At 36.6% G+C, this 19,950-nt stretch overlaps 1 protein-coding gene across 5 annotated transcripts in view; it reads right to left on the bottom strand.

Annotated features, from left to right (window-relative positions):
* Nucleotides 1-19,950, bottom strand: part of PLCB1 (phospholipase C beta 1) — a 787,620-nt gene that overhangs the window by 226,863 nt on the left and 540,807 nt on the right. For all 5 annotated transcript variants that reach the window (XM_030821960.1, XM_003252590.4, XM_003252589.3 and 2 more), the window contains 2 exons: nucleotides 12,496-12,642; nucleotides 154-311 (listed from right to left, as the gene is read on the bottom strand). In XM_030821960.1, the coding sequence (XP_030677820.1) occupies nucleotides 154-311; nucleotides 12,496-12,642 (305 nt within the window). The remainder of the gene's footprint in view (nucleotides 1-153; nucleotides 312-12,495; nucleotides 12,643-19,950) is intronic.

Raw genomic sequence — 19,950 nt, 5'->3', positions numbered from 1 at the left:
AGAAACAGCCAAATTTTAGCCTCTGAAATGGCAAAGATGATTAACAGCCTTTGGACTTAATTGTGACCATTGGGACTTTCTACCTTAGGAGGCTTTAACCAAAAGGAATCAGGTGTCCCCACTGCCTCTCTTAATAACATTCATATACTCTACCTTGAAAGATATTTCAGTTGTCATGGTGAAGCCATGGGTGATGACAGGTTCCTCTTCTGCAGTCCGTCCCTTCCAGCAGTCCAGCTCCACACAGCGACAACCAGACAGGAGCACTTGGCGATACATCTCAACAGAGGAGTTTCCAGCCAGTTGGCCAGCTATAAAACACCAACAAAACAAACCCCCAGATTCCCATGAAGCAAGGAAGACAGTGGTGCTTTCTTAGAAAGGCTCCTCAATAACGGGAAAACAAAGAGTCTAAGAGCAGAAGCAGTTATTCTTTGCCTTTCTTCTGCCTCAACATACCAGAAGATAATGGCTCAATCTCAAATAGAATCCGTAGTAGTGCTTTGGGGAAAGATAGGGAATTGTAACAATAACAACGATGCGTGTTTATTAACTATTTACCATGTGCCAATTACAGGTTTTTGGACTGCATATATACTAAACATTTAATCTTTACAAAAAATCTCTATGGCATAACTATTTAATAAAAAAAATACCCATTTCACATAATAAAATGGCACAGAGTTCAGTTGCCCAAGTTTCCAATGCCAGGAAGTAGAAGATCCAGGATTATAGCATCAAAACTCACTCTTAATTCTGACTGCCTCCTGATGAGAATTTATTGTTGGAAACTATTATATAAGTCAGCTGCCTCTGACACGTTTGCCGAAGGCACAAATGCTGAGAAAAGCTAAACATTGTTTTAAAAAGTGCTCTTTAAAAAAAAATAAATTTAAATTAAACAAAGGAGTGCAAAACTTATTCTCTAATAATTACAAAATGTTGTTGAAAGAAACTAAAGAAGACCTTAATAAATGGAAATACATCTCATGTTCACGGAGCAGAAGACTTGGTATTGCTAAGATGACACTACGCCCCACCATTGGCCTAAAGATTCAATTCTTATCAAAATCTCACCAGGCTTTTTTTGAAAAAATTGACAAGCTGATCTAAAGTTCATATAGAAATGTAAGGAACCTTAAACAGCCAAAAGCAATCTTGAAAAATAAGAACAAATTTGGAGGAATCACACTTCTCAAAACTTACCACAAAGCTACAGTAATCAAGACCATGTGTACTGGCATAAAGATAGACATATAGATTAATGGAAATAGAATTGAGATTTCCAAAATAAACCCTCAATTTATGGTCAATTGACTTTCAACAATTGCCAAGACAATTCAGTGCAGAAAGAACAGTGTTTTCAATAGTGTTGGGACAACTGGATAGCCACATAAAAATAAAAAAAGAAGAACTTGGGTCCTTACCGCATACCATACAGAACTAAACTCAAATTGGATCAAGTGTACAAATGTAACAGCTAAAACTACAAAACCTTTAGGAGAAAAAACAGCAACAAATTTTTGTGACCTTGATTAGGCAATGGTTTCGTAGATACAACATCAAAAACACAAGCAACAGAAGAAAAAGATAAACTTCACCAGAATTGGACTTTTGTGAATAGAACTAACATACCCTAGTAAAGTGATGAGAATGATTATAATCAAGGCACCTGAAAGGTCTGAGGTCCTTGATTATAATACATAGGGCATGGAAGCCAAAAGCTCCTATTTTACTTAAGTCAATGGAAGTCACTAATTTCAGGATAAATTATTTTTGAAAGGGTAATAATAAATAGCTCTTGCAGCAGGCCCATTAGCAACACACAAATTGAAGTCTTTGGTTTTCCCTATTAAAGATTTTCTTTGATTTATACTCTATAAGCCCCAATCATGTTTTTAGAAGTTTTTCTTTGAAATGGGATCTCACTCTGTCACCCAGGCTAGAGTGCACTGGTGTGATCATAGCTCACTGAAGCCTCAACCTCCTGGGCTCAAGTCATCTTCCTTCCTAAGCCTCCTAAGTAGCTGGGACCACCGATGTGCATGAGCATGCTCAACTAATTTTTGTATTTTGTTTAGAGACAGGGTCTTCTTACGTTGCCCAGGTTGGTCTCAAACTCTGGGCTCAACTGATCCTCCTGCCTCTGCCTCAGGAAGTGCTGAGATTACAGGTATAAACCACCACATTTGGCCTACCATCATTTTTTAAAATAGCCAGTTAAAAGATGGCATATTGATGCAAACCGTCACAATGACTTTGAAATGGACAAGATGTGCCCCGTGGAGACACACAGGACAAAGAAAATGGGATTAAGCCTTCTAGCTTAATTTTATTTTTATATGCATGTCATAATACTCAACCACCAGCATAACGAAAGGATGACATTTTTGAGTTCTATAGAGCCCTGGTAAATGCACTGAAAGGCTGATTAAGTGAGTCTGCATAATAACTTTTCTCTACTGGAAAAACGGGATGTTTTTAACACAAAGATGCATTTGGAAAAGCAGAAATGCTGACAAAATGATCTAGAAACTTCCTGATGCTGGATAATCAAATTGCCATTCCTAATTGCCTCAAAGTTCGTTGTCATGGCAAAGATTTACAAAGGTCTTTTCTGCTTTAGGGACAAGGGGACAGTGGGAGTAAAGGGGAAAAGACAAACATTTATATGTTATTTCTAAACTTAAAGGGGAGCTACCATAGCTAAAGGAAGTGAATAATTCAATATTATCAGGTTATTTAATTTAAAATACTTGCTCCTGCAGAAAATTGCACCAGTATTAAAGAATAGAGCAGATTTTTGTGTGTACTGTTTAGAGAATTGTTTAAGCACATCACTGACTATATCAACACAATTACATACTGTACAATTTCTGAATCAATTTCATTAATACTAGTTGAGTGTTACTAACTTTAGTAAGGATAGTGTGATGAATTTAATCAGATTTAACAGTGTATCGAAGTAGATAAATACCTAACAGACACTAGAGCATTCTGCAATAAGAGGTTCAAAGTTTTGAGAAACATTTCCTTAGATTTTCTTGTGAATATTTTTGATCAAAGAACAATTAGAAGGAATTTGATGTATTTTTTGAATGTTGATCAGTTAATGTTTTGAAAACCATGGTAAGGCATGAGGTTGGGTTTGTGAGATGCAAAGGAATGTGGGGAAAAAAACTGAAGAATAAAAAAGAGAAAGAGTTTATTGTCCAACACCTAAGACCAACAGAATCCCTCCAAGGTAAACTCATTGTTCATTCTTAAAATGAATACTTTTTATTAGAAATGGAAGCCTCCCAAAGAAAGCATACTTTGAGAAAACTCACATTTATCCATAATTATCCTATTCCTTGGAATGCATATTAAGTTCCCTGTGTGTTTTACTTCATTTATGGAAATATTTTTCAAACGCATGTATTCATATTCTCTGTTACTCTCTTCTTTTCTGCCTTAAGCCTCAAAGCTGATTTATTTTTGTTCCCTAAAATTCTTAACTCCTCATTATTACATCTCATCTACCCATTATATTTCCATTTGAATATATTGAATAAATATAGCTTCTGGGGCTAGGGGATTGCTGAAGGTTGAGATTAGTGATAGGTCATGAATCATTCAACCCTTGGTATTTCTGAAACTAGTATTTGACATCATCTCTCCCTGGCTCTGAACACCCTCTGGAATACATTCCAAGCCCATGATTGAACTTGGGAGCTGAAGCTCCTTCTCAGAGTAATTCATAATACTGCTCCAAGTCACAGCTCTGCAACTTCTCACTTGACTGCATTCATTTTGGGTGGCTGGTTACACTCCCTTGAGCTTTGTCTCAGATTACCCAAGGCATCCAGGGATAGAAAAAACCAGAAGATCGAAAATAGCAATCCCTCCATTAACACAAACTTCTGAAGAATTTCTCATCTTGCAGTGGCTGATGATTAATTGCCTGTTTTCATATTTATCATTAATGGCTTCCCTCCAACCTCCAGGGTAAGAAGGTTCCAGAATCTGATATATTTGTTAATTCAGTGGCCTTCTTCAATAGTCATTGTCCCCTTCAACAGATGGAGATGAGGACTATATTTCCTTGCTTTCAATGCTATGACAACCATTCAGGGCATATAATCTCATGGCTACACCTGAGGAAACTGTCCAAAATGCAGAGAATGTATTATTTGTCTTGACCCTCTCTAGATGCATCTGTTTGATCTGATTTCTCACTTACATGGTATCTGCTTGCTGCCCCAGTGAAACCATGGTGCTCGCTTGAACACAGAGCAATTGCCATGAGATGGCTTAGGAGACAAAGTGTCTATGTAAGAGCCTAAAGTCATTTCCACTCTTGAGAAAATGACTTCAAGTATATACTTTACTGATTATAGGAGCTTCACCATTATGTGTTTGTACATATTCCCCAAAATATTTTCTGTGGAAGGCAAAATACTGGTTACTGGGGATATGAAAATGACATGAGACATATTCCTTTACCCTTACCATCCAGGTGGGGAGGCAAACATAAATTTCTTCCCATTCTTACACTTCTGGTTGCCCTTTCTGTCTCTTCTTTCTCTTTTTCCTTGCCAATAAAATATTTTATCTAGGTTCTGATATGCTTCAGGGTCTTCTCTGCAGCCTTGGGGTAAATCTTGATTCTTCTCAGTCAGTCATGGTAGTTCTATGGCCCATGTTAGCGATTACTGTGGGCATTGCTGTGTGGTGTGACTCTGAGCTATATATAACATGGCATAAAGAATGCCTACCAGATTGAGGGGACGGAGGTGGGGTACTGTCAGGGAACCTCTAGGAACATTTTCTTCACTCTTAGAAGGGTCACAAGAACTTTCGCCATGTCCTTTGTGGATCTTGGTTCATAGGGAGGTAATGCTTAGGGTACACAGCATCTTGAAACCATAAAGGGCCAAAAAGACAGAAAGCACCTGGGTCTTCCATGATATTAATGAATTCCTGATTTAACCAGTCCTCAACCACTTTGCTCCTGGGTGCCTTGCTGTGTGAGGTAATACACTGCTTAAATCTTTAAGCTATTAAATAATAGCATCCTATTACTTTCAGCCACAAGAACCCTGGCTGTTTTAATTTATCTCCATTTTACAAACAAACCAAGGCTCAAATGAGTTAAGTATGTTATTTACTTAAAGGACATTTTAAACTGGGCCCTGTTTATTTCCTAAGCTCATCTTCTTTTCATTCTACCACCTGACTTTCTTAGGTCTGTGTGTGCTCTAAAGCAAAAGCAAATGATAAAACGTTGCATATGCTAAGGGCTAAATGAGTGGGAGAGACGGGAAAGAGAGGAGGGATGCTCAAAGTCTGGGTTTGTAGCATATGACTGGCAAGGGTACAGCTAGGTCTTAAATCATTTTTAGAACTTTTCTTCAGCCAAGAACTGACACATGAGGAGAGAAGTTGAATAATTATCAGAAACATTCAGTCAGATAATTTAATTCATCAGATTATTGGGGATAGCAAAACCCTCAAATCTAATGGTTTCTTTCTTATCTGAATGAAGATATTAACTGTCTGGAGATAGATTGCTTTGCGTTTCCAGTGTTTCTGAAGCCATTATCTCCCATATAGTTGGGAGTATGGGAAGGTTTATGAAGAGGTGCACAAGTATAGGTTGTATTTATTGCATAGTGTTTCTTCCTGGGAGGATTTCTTTTTCTTGAGTCATAAGGGTGGATTCCTCAAGGAAAAGCAATAATTTAAAACATAATCAGTACTGAGGGTACTGCCAAAATCACCCCAAATCCAAAAAGTGACCATGGTAATTAAAAACCACTCATTCAGTGCATCTATTTCTCTCAATGATCCAATTTATTTTTACTTCTGGGCATCTTGATATTCAACAAAGGGGCAATAATGAGCAGAGAAATAGACATAATAATAATGCATTGCTAAACTGATTGGTTTCATTCTGTATATTTAATTTTTACAGTCCCTTTGGATGCTCAAAGAACATATCCTGAATATTGAAGTTCTTCCTATTTGGATTTAGACAGCATTTTTCAGGAATATTAGTCCTTAAAATGCTCCAAGAAAATAAGTTGGGTGGTGACAAGGAGGATGAAGTGTTAATGACTGTGAGACTCTGATCCTTTTATTTTATATTCAAAACACATTATGGTAGGTGCTAACCTTCGTTTGCACCTAGCATTTCTTAAACTCATTTGAATAGGAAAACTTTCTTTTTTCTACCAATCACTCTTTATATGAAATAATGTTTCCATAAATACAGTTTTTACTTGTTCTGAAAATGGCTGTAAAGTATAAAAACTAAATTATTTTCTAGATATTAATTTAAAAATTTAATAGGATTCAATTGGATTAGGCATTGGTTATATTTTTATTTTATAACATTCTTAATTGGTTTGGGGTAGCTTGAATGTTTATATCATAGAAATTTGAGTTTATCCAAAGGCTTCTGAGAAACAGGACTTCTACATTACTTTCATCTGTAATTAAAACAATGATTCTACCAATAATATGTGAAGTAAAACCAAATTTTGGCCCATGAGTCAAAACAGCATTTCAGGCAAAACTTCAAGAGCCTGTATTTATATTTTTATATAGTTTTTCTTTCTAATTATATGGAATTCTCCTTAACTTCCTTGCAGGAAAATAAATGACTGGTACTGGGGCAAGGTAATACTGTGAGAATGTAGATTTGACTGCCTTTGCAAACATTTTGACAGTGAGAGAAATCTGACATAGCTGACTCTATTTTGCTTCTAACCTCACAAACTAACTGTCCTTGCTCATTCCTGAGTACAGGCCAAGATAACAATGGGAGGAAATTAATATATAGTTTGATTTTAAAACAAAGATGATAACAGTCCCTTTCCAAAACGAATCCCCTCCTTTCCTGGGGACCAAAACAACTTTGGTAAGACTAACAAATTAACCACAAGGTTGGAATTATGGTTTAGGACTGAAGTCACAAGATTTGTAACCTCCCTAATTGCTCCTATAGATAACATCACTATTATAAAACCTAAGACTGGTGTTTAAGGTATTTTTCAGGCCTTGAATTCTCATGGACAAACTAGTGCCACCCATCCTGTGACCCATGCCAAGAAACAGACTTAACTTCTCCCAGGGACTGGCTCAGTCCAGGAAGACAGCTTTGACCCCCATGTCATTTCTTTCCTGACCCACTAATCAGCATTCCCCATTTCCTAACCACTTCCCAACCCCCTCCTGCCTAACTATCCTTGAAAAATCCTAGCTTCTGAATTATCAGAGACTGATTTGAGAAATATGTCCCATCCTTCTGCTCAGCTGCCTTGTAATAAGTAAACTTTCTCTGCTGTAACACCTGCTGTTCTCAGTGTATTGGCTTTTTCTAGGCAGCAGGCAAGAAGAACCCAATTGGGTGGTTACAGATTTATCTAATGCAAACCTTGGTATAATAATACAGAGCTCAGAAAAGAGAGCAAGATAAAAAACAACAGCAAAAACAAAACCCCTTCGATGAGAATACAATTTAACATAGTTAATATAGTTTTAAAAACTGAGAATTTGAAAATATGTGGATTCTAACAGTACTAGAAATTAAATAATTGAAGAGATAATTGACCAGAAACCAGGTATATGAATCAGATGGTGGTGATACAAAACCATTGTACAGAAATTTGGAGACAGCTATTAGAGTTCTTTCTTCATAAAAAAGGTAAAGCCTTTTCTAATAGCAGAAAGTATCACATAATCTTTTTAGTCTGATTAGCTGTTAATACGCCAACACCCTCAAATTTAAACTAACCTGACAAAATGGAGCCAAATTTTTTATCACATCTGTGTTTACCAAGTTATACATAGGAAGGGCATATGAATGACTTAGAAGAAATTAATTTGATTGTAAATTTTTAGTGAAATGTAATTTAAAAACTGCATATACAAATTTGAACTACATTTTATAGTTTTATTATTTGTATTAATATTGAAAATTTTCTTAATACTATTATAAGGTTGTCAGTAAAGCAAATGAGTTAGTACGTATAATCTGTTAGGTATCAAGATTACTAAAGAGAGCACAGCTCAGCAAAACCAGCACACAAGGGACATACCTTAATGAATTAAAAGCCACCTATGACAAACCCACAGCCAATTTAATACTGAATAGGGAAAAGCTGAAAGCATTCTTCCTGAGAACGGGAACAAAACAAGGACACTCTCACCACCCTTCTTCATCATAGTACTGGAAGTCTTGGCCAGAGCAATCAGACAAGAGAAAGAAATAAAGGGCATCCAAATCAGTAAAGACGAAGTCAAACTGTCCCTGATTGCTGATGATATGATTGTTTACCTTGAAAACCCTAAGGACTCCTCTAGAAAGCTCCTAGAACAGATAAAAGAATTCAGCAAAATTTTCAGGTACAAGATGAATGTATGCAAATCAGTAGCTCTTTTATACACCAACGGTGACCAAGCAGATAATCAAATCAAGAACTCAACCCTTTTACAATAGCTGCAAAAAAAAAAAAATACTTAGGAATATACCTAACAAAGGAGTCAAAAGGCTTCTACAAGGAAAACTACAAAACACTGCTGAAATAAATCATAGATGACACAAACAAATGAAAACACATCCCATGTTCATGGATGGGTAGAATCAATATTGTGAGAATGGCCATACTGCCAAAAGTAATCGACAAATTCAATCCAATCTCCAACAAAATACCACCATCATTCTTCACAGAGTTAGAAAACAACAATTCTAAAATTCATATGGAACCAAAAAAGAGCCCACATAGCCAAAGCAAGACTAAGCAAAAAGAACAAATCTGGAGGCATCACACTACCTGATTTCAAACTATACTCTAAGGCCATAGTCACCAAAACAGTGTGGTACTGGTATAAAAATAGGCACATAGAACAATGGGACAGAATAGAGAACCCAGAAATAAACCCAAATACTTGCAGGCAGCTGATCTTCGACAAAGCAAACAAAAACACAAAGTGGGGGAAAAACACCCTTTTCAACAAAGTGTGCTGGGGTAATTGGCTAGCCACATGTAGGAAAATGAAACTGGATCCTCATCTCTCACCTTATACAAAAATCAACTCAAGATGGATTAAGGACCTAAATCTAAGACCTGAAACTATAAAAATTCTAGAAGATAACATTAGAAAAACCCTTCTAGACATTGGCTTAGGCAAGGATTTCATGAGCAAAAATTGCTTCTGGGTAAAAGCAATTGCATAAAAACAAAGATACATAGCTGGGACCTAATTAAACTAAAGAGCTTTTGCACGGCAAAAGGAACAGTCAGCAGAGTAAACAGACAACCGACAGAGTGGGAGAAAATATTCACAATCTATACATCTGACAAAGGACTAATATCCAGAATCTACAATGAACTCAAACAAATCAGCAAGGAGAAAACAATCAATTCCATCAAAAAGTGGGCTAAGGACATGAATAGACAATTCTCAAAAGAAGATGTACAAATGACCAACACACATATGAAAAAATGCTCAACATCACTAATGATCAGGGAAATACAAATCAAAACCACAATGCGATACCATCTTACTCCTGCAAGAATGGCCATAATCCAAGAATCAAAAAACAGTAGATGGTGGCATGGATGCAGCAATCAGGGAACACTTCTACACTGCTGGTGGGAATGTAAACTAGTACAGCCCCTATGGAAAACAGTGTGGAGATTCCTTAAAGAACTAAAAGTAGAACTACCATTTGATCCAACAATCCCACAATGGGTATCTACCCAGAGGAAAATAAGTCACTATTTGAAAAAGATACTTGCACACGCATGTTTACAGCAGCACAATTCACAATAGCAAAATCGTGGAATCAACTGAAATGCCCATCAGTCAATGAGTGGATATAGAAACTGTGGTAGGTATATATGATAGAACACTACTCATCCACAAAAAGGAATAAATTAACAGCATTTCCAATGACTTGGATGAGATTAGAGACTATTTTTCTTAGTGAAGTAACTCAGGAGTGGAAAACCAAACATCATATGTTCTCACTGACATGTGGAAGCTAAGCTATGAGGATGCAAAGGCCTAAGAATGATATAATAGACTTTGGGGACTTGGGGCAGGGGGTAAGGGATAAAAGACAACAATATGGTTCAGTGTATACTGCTCGGGTGATGGGTGCACCAGGCTCTCATCTCACAAATCTCCACTAAAGAACTTCCTCATGTAACCAAATACCACCAATACCCTTATAACTTACGGAAAAATAATTTTAAAAAAAATAATTTAAATTGGGGACAGGCACAGTGGCTCATGTTGTTCATCCCAGCACCTTGGGAGGCTGAGGCAGAAGGATTGCTTGAGCTCAGGAGTCTGAGTCCAGCCTGGGCAACATAGTGAGACCTTGCCTTCACAAGAAATAAAAAATTAGCCAGGTGTGGTGGCACGTGCCTGTAGTTTCAGCTACTCAGGAGGCTGAGGTGGGAGGACTGCTTGAGCCCAGGAGATTGGGACTACAGTGAGCTGTCATCATGCCACTGTGCTCCAGCCTGGGCAACAGAGTGAGGCCCTGTCTCAATAATAATAATAATAATAATAATTTAAATTGGTAGGTAGAAGTAGAAATATTTATGTGAACTAGTGCCTTAAAAAGACAAAAAAATTATCTTTTCTTCCATTGTTCACTGAAACAGTCCAGGCAATGTTCAGGGTCCAAATTGCTGTTACTCATACTTTCTTTCCCATCAAAAAGAACCAGGGCTCACTGGGGAATAGTCTGTTTCCATCTCTGGAGCAGAAAGGAATAAGGTGAGTCTGGAAGATCTTTATGTGCCAGAACATAAAGATTAATAGGTCATGTCAAGAGGACACAGATGATAGCCTAAAAATGTCTCCTATCAACCAAAGTTGAGACAATTTGGTCTCTCAAAAGGAGAATGGCAGCCATGATGGAATGAACATACATAAAATCTGAAAACCCTAGTGATATGCAGAAAGGGAAAAATTAATATATTCTGAAAGAAGGTGAAAAAATAAAATGTATATCCAATTAGTCTTGTCATTCAATCATTTTGGTATTACTGACTCATTTATTATATGACAAATAAAATAGAATGTAATGAATATAAATATATCAGTTGGAAGGTATTTTGGACTCAAAAGATTATTGGTAAAAAATCTACTCTATATTGTGACTTCCAGAAACAAAATCACACACAATACCCAAAATTCAACCGGACACATATTTAAGTATTTTTGAGTTTTGTGGTCCTAAATATAGGATAAATGTAAGATTCTATAATGTGCTCAGATTTTAAAAATTATACTTCTTTGAATTTTATCATGTCAAAGATCTAGACTGTTAAAGTGATATTCCATGAACCTCCTTGAACTTGGATGAGAAAAAATGGTTACAGTTTTAATTTTAACCTCTACACAAAATTTAACATTCTCTTCAGTTAAGTATGTAGTTTACAAGTCACTAGCAAGATCTGTGTATTATATTCCAATTGTTGCAAATATCACATTTTGCTTATACTTACTTAAATTGTGTTAATACCGAGATATACAAGGATATATATCATAACATTTTATAAAAATATTTCAATGAAATTTATTTCCTCTTTAATTCTAGGTACTTAATTTATGCATTTGGCATTCTGAGAAGGGTGCATACACTTCACCAGACTGCCAAATAGGTCAAGGCTTAATTTAAGATCAGATTAGGAAACACATTGTTGTTTTTTCCTACTTTATTATAATATTTACAATAAAGTATAAGTTGCCATTCACAGGTCAATTTGTTTTTGCCTAAAGCCCTGTCCTACCTTGAACAAAAAGCAATTACTTAATTCTTTTTTTTTTTTGAGACAAAGTTTCATTCTTGTCACCCAGGCTGGGGTGCAGTGGTATGATCTCGGCTCACTGTAACCTCCACCTCTTGGGTTCAGGTGATTCTCCTGCCTCAGCCTCCCAAGTAGCTCGGTTTACAGCCATGCGCCACCACACCTGTCTGATTTTTTTTTTTTTTTTGTATTTTTAGTAGAGACAGGGGTTTCACCATATTGACCAGGCTGGTCTCGAACTCCTGACCTCAGGTGATCTGCTCGCCTCGGCATCCCAAAGTGCTGGGATTACAGGCATGAGCCACCACTTAAGAACTTGCGAGCTGTCATGTAGATGAACACAGCCCAGAGAACTGGGTAGGACTGGACATGGCTTCAAGTACACTGAAGAATGAGTTCAGTTACACAAAAATCCCGTTGATCTGAAAATGTCAGCCATGGTTGCATTTTGGAAGACTTGAAAACTTAGGCTATGGAGAAATGATGCTATTGCTTCATACACGTGTGGACATGACTGCTCATGGGGGGCGGGAGGCTTTGGTGGTGGAACCCCAGAGTTCTCAGAGGCATTTCGCAGGAAATGGAAGAAAACACACCTCAACTTCTGAACAATAGAAAGTAGAGGTTGGTGAAATTTGTTGAGACTGGCTAAAGTAACAAGGAACTAGCAAATTCATACCTGTGAGGTAGGTGTTGTGCGAGGAATTAATGAAATAGTGAGAAAGGGGCTGAGACATGTCTTCATTCAAATCCAGTTTCTCAGGTGAAACGACTCCATTTTCTTCTCCGCTCAGATAGCGCATGAACCCATCCACTGATATTTGTCCTGGAGGAAATGAAGTTAGAAAGGATGTGAATGCATTCTTTTTATGGGTGTCAATTCGCCTCTTTTTTTTTTTTTCCAGAAATATCTGGTAGTGTCCAAGGTAGAAGACGTTTTAGTATGGATAAATAAGAGTGTAGGATTATGCTGTTTCACTACAATTGTTTCCAAATGTCACAGATAATAGAGAAAAAAATGTAGTTACATGAGCCCCACCAACTTTTCACAGGATTTAAACAAACACCAACCTCCTGTTTTCCAATATAAGATTGGGTATTAACTTTATGGATCGGCGCTAAAATGTTACCAGTGCTTATCTCTGTGTAATAGAATTTGGGGTGATTTTTCAATTTTTTTTCTTATTAATATATGTTACTTTATAATCAAAATTATGTACAAGTGGCCTGTAATCCCAGCACTTTGGGAGGCTGAGGCGGGTGGATCACTTGAGGTCAGGAGCTCGAGACCAGCCTGGCCAATATGGCAAAGTCCCGTCTCTACCCAAAACACAAAAATGACCTGGGCATGGTGAGCGCCTATAATCCAGCTACTCAGGAGGCTGAGGCAGGAGAATCGCTTGCACCCAGGAGGTGGAGGTTGCAGTGAGCCGAGATGGCACCACTGCACTCCAGCCTGGGCGACAGAGCGAGACTCCTTCTCAAAATAAAAATAAATAAATAAATAAATAATTTACAAGTGGTTTTATTATTTAAAATAATGTTAAAGTGTTTTCGGGGCTGGGTGCGGTGTCTCACACCTGTAATCCCAGCATTTTGGGAGGCCGAGGCAGGCGGATCACAAGGTCAGGAGATCGAGACCATCCTGGCTAACATGGTGAAACCCCGTCTCTACTAAAAATACAGAAAAATTAGCCAGGTGTGGTGGCAGGCGCCTGCAGTCCCAGCTACTTGAGAGGCTGAGGCAGGAGAATTGTTTGAACCCGGGAGGCGGAGTTTGCAGTGAGCTGAGATCACACCACTACACTCCAGCCTGGGTGACAGAGTGAGACTCTGTCTCAAAAAAAAAAAAAAAAGGTGTTTTCAAATAATGATATTTTTCTCTGAAACAGAAAATAAAGATGCCCACAAATGAGTCTTTCTTGAAAATAAAAATTTGAATGTTCATGAAAAAAGATTTTTAAATCTCATATTAAGAATTATTTTACTTCAGATGGCAGAAATATGACCCAGGTAATTCAGTTTACTCAGATTCTATTTAGAAATTTTTCTATGTTGTAACCTTTCTGAGTTGACTAATACTAAATATTGACAAAATTCTTTTGTCAACTTTATTGAGGTATAATTTAAAAAACTATATAAGGTGTACAACTGGATGTTTTGATACATGTATTGAGACAATTTTTTGTCATAATAATCTTCATAGATACATAGGATCATCTTAAGTATTTTGGTCTATCACTACAATTTGTTTCTTCAATCTTGACAATCAAAGCTTCAAACAACATATTTGCGGGTAGTAAATATGTTGCCAACAAATGTTGGAGGGTAGCATTTTTTTTTTCTTGTTGAAACAGTTTTTTATTACTATAAACGTGGAATATGTTCATTAAAGAAAAATTGGGAAATGAGATACACAGAGAGAAAAAATAAAACTTGTTTTGAATATCCCTAACTTTTCTTTCAGAGATAACTACTGCTAAAATATTGGTATCCTTCCAGAAAAATACCCGTGGGTGTGTATAATTCTTTTATGAAGCTGTAATCATGCATATACACACATACATATAATTATATATATAATTTAGTAACCTTTGTATTAACTGAGCATATATTATGAACATTTTTAATGTAAAAATAAATTCTATGCAGATAAATATTTAACTATAGCATAAAATGTGCAACTATCTATATTTTTTATATCATAAAATATAGCAGTATAATATGAAATAATATTCTATTATCATTGATCATTAAAGTTGTTTCTAATTTTTTCACTAGTATAAATGACATTGCATTGACTACTCTGATGGTTACATCTTTGTATAAATACTTAATTATTTCTTCAGGATGAATTCCCAGAAATAGAATTTCTGATTCAAAGACTTTGCGTATTTTTGAGGAATTTAATACACATAACCAATTTTCTTTCTGTTAAAGTCCTAGCAATTGACTTTCACCAATGGTATATAAAAGTATCTGTTTTCCTTCTCTTCTCCCCTACTGCCGAACCTATCAGTAAAATGACGGCATTTAACAATTCTAATTTTTACTGATTTAAACATTATTTATTCTTGATTGCTAAGAGATGTGTCATTTGTAAATGGCAAAGCTAGCACTGATTATTTACCACAGTAAAAATCTTTTCACATTGAATACATTTCTCAAGATGACCTATGACTGCTTTTCCCAAGTTCTGGAAACTCAATAGCTAAATTGCTTTTACTATTGTCCAAGAATAAAAAATAAGAAGGAAAGTTTGTTTTGCCTCTTTTGATGAGAGGAGCTGTTTCACAAAAGAAAAACCTTCCTCCTGGGCTCAGGCAACCCTCCTACCTCAGCCTCCCGAGTAGCTGGGACCACAGGCATGCAACACCAGGCCCAGGTAATTTTTTTTCTCTCTGTAGAGACAGGGGTCTTCCTATGTTCCCCAGGCTGGTCTTGAACACCTGTACTCAAGCGATCCTCCCACCACAGCCTCCCAAAGTCCTGAGGTTACAGGCATGAGCCACTGAGCTGGGCCTGGGCACGTGCTTTTCACACTAGAATCTCTATTCCTCCCTTTCTCTCTATTTCCTTTCCTTCTCCCCTATCTCTTTTCCTTTCACTAATTTTACAAAGGTTTATTGAACATCTACGATATAATAAATGCACAGAAATATAAAGCACAGTAAAACACAGCCTCTGCCCTCAAAGAGCTCACCATCTAATAGGAAATAAGGCCATTCACCCCTTGAAACCCAGGCACGAGCACCTTTAAAAGCGGAATGTGCATGTATCTTTGTCGTCCCTGGTGTCTACTAGATGCTTTGTGCACAGTGGGTGCTAAATCACTACTTCTTTTGGATGATTATTGGGATTCAAAATAGAAAATAAATTGTTTTGGAACTGGAAGATCACCAAAGACAGCAGCATTTTGTTGGATTCTTATGTTCTGATTAGGTCAAATGATATGAAATTTGTAATATTTGCTGTTTTTCACCTATGCAAAAGGCAATTTCATACAATTCAGTCTCTAACTATAGCAATTCCTTAAAAGACAGGCAATAAATGCAAGTATCTTCAGGGGCCAGGAAAGGAAACTAATGTAACTGCTGGATGAGTGTGCATACTGGTGGAGTCACAGGGTATGGAAAACTGGCAAGTGTGTGCTTGTAAACACATGCATATCATAGCAATAAAATAACTGTGCAATCTAATACAATGGTTTATTGAACATGAAAGAAGAGCAAGAATGAAATGCAAGAATAAACATCCTTTGGTTTGATCAGCAACTTTTAAAAGCAAGAAAAAAACAACATAGGCCAATAGGGCAGAAATGACAAATGGATTTTAACTTTAGTTCCAATTTCCATTTATTGTTAATGTCTTCTGGGTGCTTGTGTTGAGAAAGATTCCGAACCATGCCTGTGATTAATTTCGATGTCTGCCTTGGGTACAGGATAGAAAAGTGAGGGTGTACACATCATATATTTGTCATACTTGAATGAAGATACTATAATCAAGGTCAAGGTATAATTTGGAACATGCAAAGAATGTGTATCCAAGTTTTATTTAATCCATTGTTGAGGAATCCAGAAGATGTCAAAGCCAGGTCAAAGGAGGCTATGAGACACTGATTTTATATATATTTATATATATATTCATATAAATATATGTATATATAAATATATTATGTATAAAATATATATACATTTATATATAAATATATATACACATATATACATATAAATATATATACATAAATATATGTATGTGTTTGTATGTGTATGTGTTTGTATGTATGTGTTTCTATATTTTTGTCAACAAAAACCAAGCAAATAAACCAAAAACCAAAAACACAACCTAGACAGATATTACTAAATTGAATACAGACTAGTTAATATCCTACAGCTCAATTAAACCATAACCTTTTTGGTTATTTTCTCTACCTTTATTATCTCATTGGAATAAAATATTTCAACATAATTTTTAGTATAGATTAAAACCAATAAACAATAATAGTTTGGTGAGTGAGTGTGAGGATTATCTATAATTATATTAAAGAATTTAAAAATCCCTAGTGAAGGAATTTACCTAACCTTGAATAAGAACAAAGATTGAGTTTGAAGGGTAGTTCGGGTAGAAGATGACTGTAGACTACCAGTGAGCTTCTTGTAAACAGATGCATATCATAGCTATACAATAACTGTGCAATCAGGGAACTATAACTGTGAACCAGGGATCAACTTTTCAATCCCCAAGCTTTGCCTTGCTAACAAAATGAGCAAATGCTGAAGATTTTTGATACATTAAATGATTAGGCAGAGATATGTCAAAGTCAAGGAAAGCCAATAAAATGTAAAGATAAAGAGCAGTCAGTTTGTAATCTTGTAGGTGTCAGCTAAGGGGTCAAGAGTATTTGCAAAAATACAGATGTTTTGTCACAAAGAATTAGCCTAAAAAATAGTTCTGCCTAGTACAGACTTGGGGCAGAGAACAAACTTGAGGATTTTCCTTCCGTATAACCTTCAGCTGGAATACTGTTGTCATCATTGACTTAAATGCATTAGCCCTTTTCTATCAAACTTGCACTGTTTGTGAAAAATTTACAATTTTTTTTCTGGTCTACTGAGGGACATAGGAGAATGAAAAACCTTGAGCATTAAGATAAGAAAACACATTGCTTTTCTAAAACACTTAGTAACAGCACAAGAAATCCAGTTTTCTTCCATTCTTGCCAGTGGTCACTGGTCAGGGACAAATTCCTTCATTATAGGATGAGTAAACTATACGGATGCCTCAGCCTCCTCTAGCTCTGAAAGTCTAGGAATTCAATCAGGCTAATACATTAGGAATTATTTCTAGCTAAATTAAAACAAAATGTCCCATATTTGAGTGAGATTATGAAACATCAAACCACAATAAAAGCAATGCTACTATTTTCTGAAATAAAATCACCAGAAAGAGAAGTTGAGTTCAGAAGGATAAAGTTAGTTGACAAAGGCTAAAAATGAATTACCTTATATATTTTGTTAGTAATAAATCAGTATGCTTCCAATTGGATATGTCACTCATATAACAGCATTTAAAGGTCTTTATAAACATACACGGTGTTTGTACCACTTCCAGCTGAAGTAAGAAAAATGTAAATCCCTCAAGGAATGGAAAAAACAATGCTCCTAAAGATGTCAGAAAGACATCAATTCAAAATTCTGCTATGACGTAATGATACCTTCCAGGGATGCTTTAAAATCATGCTTTAAAACCCTGCAGTGTATCCAGTGACACTCAGCTCGATGCCGTCATGCTTGCAAATGCATACAAAGGCCCTTGAGTATTTACTGGGCTATGGGCTACTCCGATGCCTCCTCTACACTCAGGGCCATCCCATTGGCCTTGCAACCATTAAGAATGAGGAAGATCTGTGTCCAGAAAAGGGAACCCTGGAGAAGAGAAAGGAAGAATGGTCTGGGAGAGCATTGTGGAGTGCTTCTCTCATCTTCTCAGGTTCCGATCCCTTTATCTATTGGCTTCTAAAAACCTACTTTTAAGGAGACATTCTGGGTTGACTCTCCTGTTTCAGGTACATGGGAAAAGATGTTTTCAGCTCATATTTCTGCAGGAACAGCAAAATGTTTTGAATGCACCCTGGAGCTGGGGCACTCCTTACTGGTGGTTACCAATGAACACATTTTTACTGAGGGCGCATCTCTATGTGTCAAGGGTTGGAAATAATCAAGGATGTGTCCATCAGAGTGCTGCCTTTCAAGAACTTAAAAACATGGCACATAAAATTCCTCCTTGATTCCTGCTGCTGATCAGTTCAGGTTTCTATTCATTTAGTGTAGTTCTTAGTGCATACAACACTAAAGAGTTTGGAGTTGCAGCCCACACAATCAGTTAGTGGACACACTAATTTCATGTTGGCCAGATAGGAACCTTCTTGGGGATGTAAATTTCAGGACTCTTCTGAAAGAAGCAATTCATTTTGATCCAGCTCTGCTCCAGTTTCCTTTCTATCATTCTGCTGCCCAAGTCTGGCTGAAGATGAAGAAAAATCAGTCAGCGTTGATTGCTGATGGGCTAAGTTTAGAAGAAAGGAATAGGGAGGCGCTGAATGTCTCCAGTGTGTGGAGTCACCAAGGGGAACTAAGAAGCCACCTGTGTGATTTGCTCTTGATGTGCAGATACCACTTCAGGAGACAAGTACCATTTTGACAGCAAGGAGATAAAGTGATCGTAAGCATACGAAAAAATGCTGAGACCTCCTGCATTCTTCTCCAATCTTGCTCTAGAATGCTGGCATCCAGGCCTTCACTTTATCCTGGCAAGAGATTAGATAGAAGTTCTCCCAAGAATCTAGTCTGCCTAAGAGGAAAGACCTAAAGATATCAATATTAGGGATTACTCCGAAAGAGACAAAGACAGATCCCTCTGCAGTGATGCCTTACCAACTCTTATACTTTTCAAGCGCAGCAAACACATCCAGAAATCCAATCAGCTTTTTAGTCTGCCAACTTGAAATATGAACAGATAATTAAGTGTTACTAGACATATGAGGAAAACTTCCTTAAAAATAGGAAAAAGCAGGGAAAAAAGTAACTTTGTAGGAAATAATGACTATATAGTGAGAATTCGTTAAGTATACACATATCTTTAATGTCCATAGAAAAATAACCAAATATATTATGTGCATGAAAAAGAACAGAATGCTAATTTTTTCAATAAATGTCAGAGAACATAAACTGGCTGTTAAACACAAAAACAAAGCACTCCAAAAAAAGGTGGAAATACAGTTGAGGAAATCTTTTAGAGCGTAAAGCAAAAAAATTAGATGAAAGATTGGAGAGAAAATGCATAAAAGTTTAAAATCCGGTCAGGCGTGCTGGCTCATGCCTGTAATCCCAGCTTCCTCATGTCTCCTTACTTAGAAGCAAACACTTTCAAATCTTTTAGCAGAAGCTTTTGGTATTTACTTCTGTGTCTCAAAATAATACTCATGTATTGCTATTTTTGAGTTACCACCATGAAAGATGAGAATATTGCTCTTTCTTATCTCTACTCCTGTAGCACATGTATACATTACTCTCATTCTTTCAGAGATAGTAATACTATAATTTAGTTACAGTGTTCAGTGTTTATGTTATGATGA

The sequence above is a fragment of the Nomascus leucogenys genome, chromosome 11 (genome assembly GCF_006542625.1).
Source record: "Nomascus leucogenys isolate Asia chromosome 11, Asia_NLE_v1, whole genome shotgun sequence".
In the NCBI taxonomy this organism is placed as follows: Eukaryota; Metazoa; Chordata; class Mammalia; order Primates; family Hylobatidae; genus Nomascus; species Nomascus leucogenys.
This window is presented reverse-complemented; position numbering and strand designations above follow the sequence as displayed.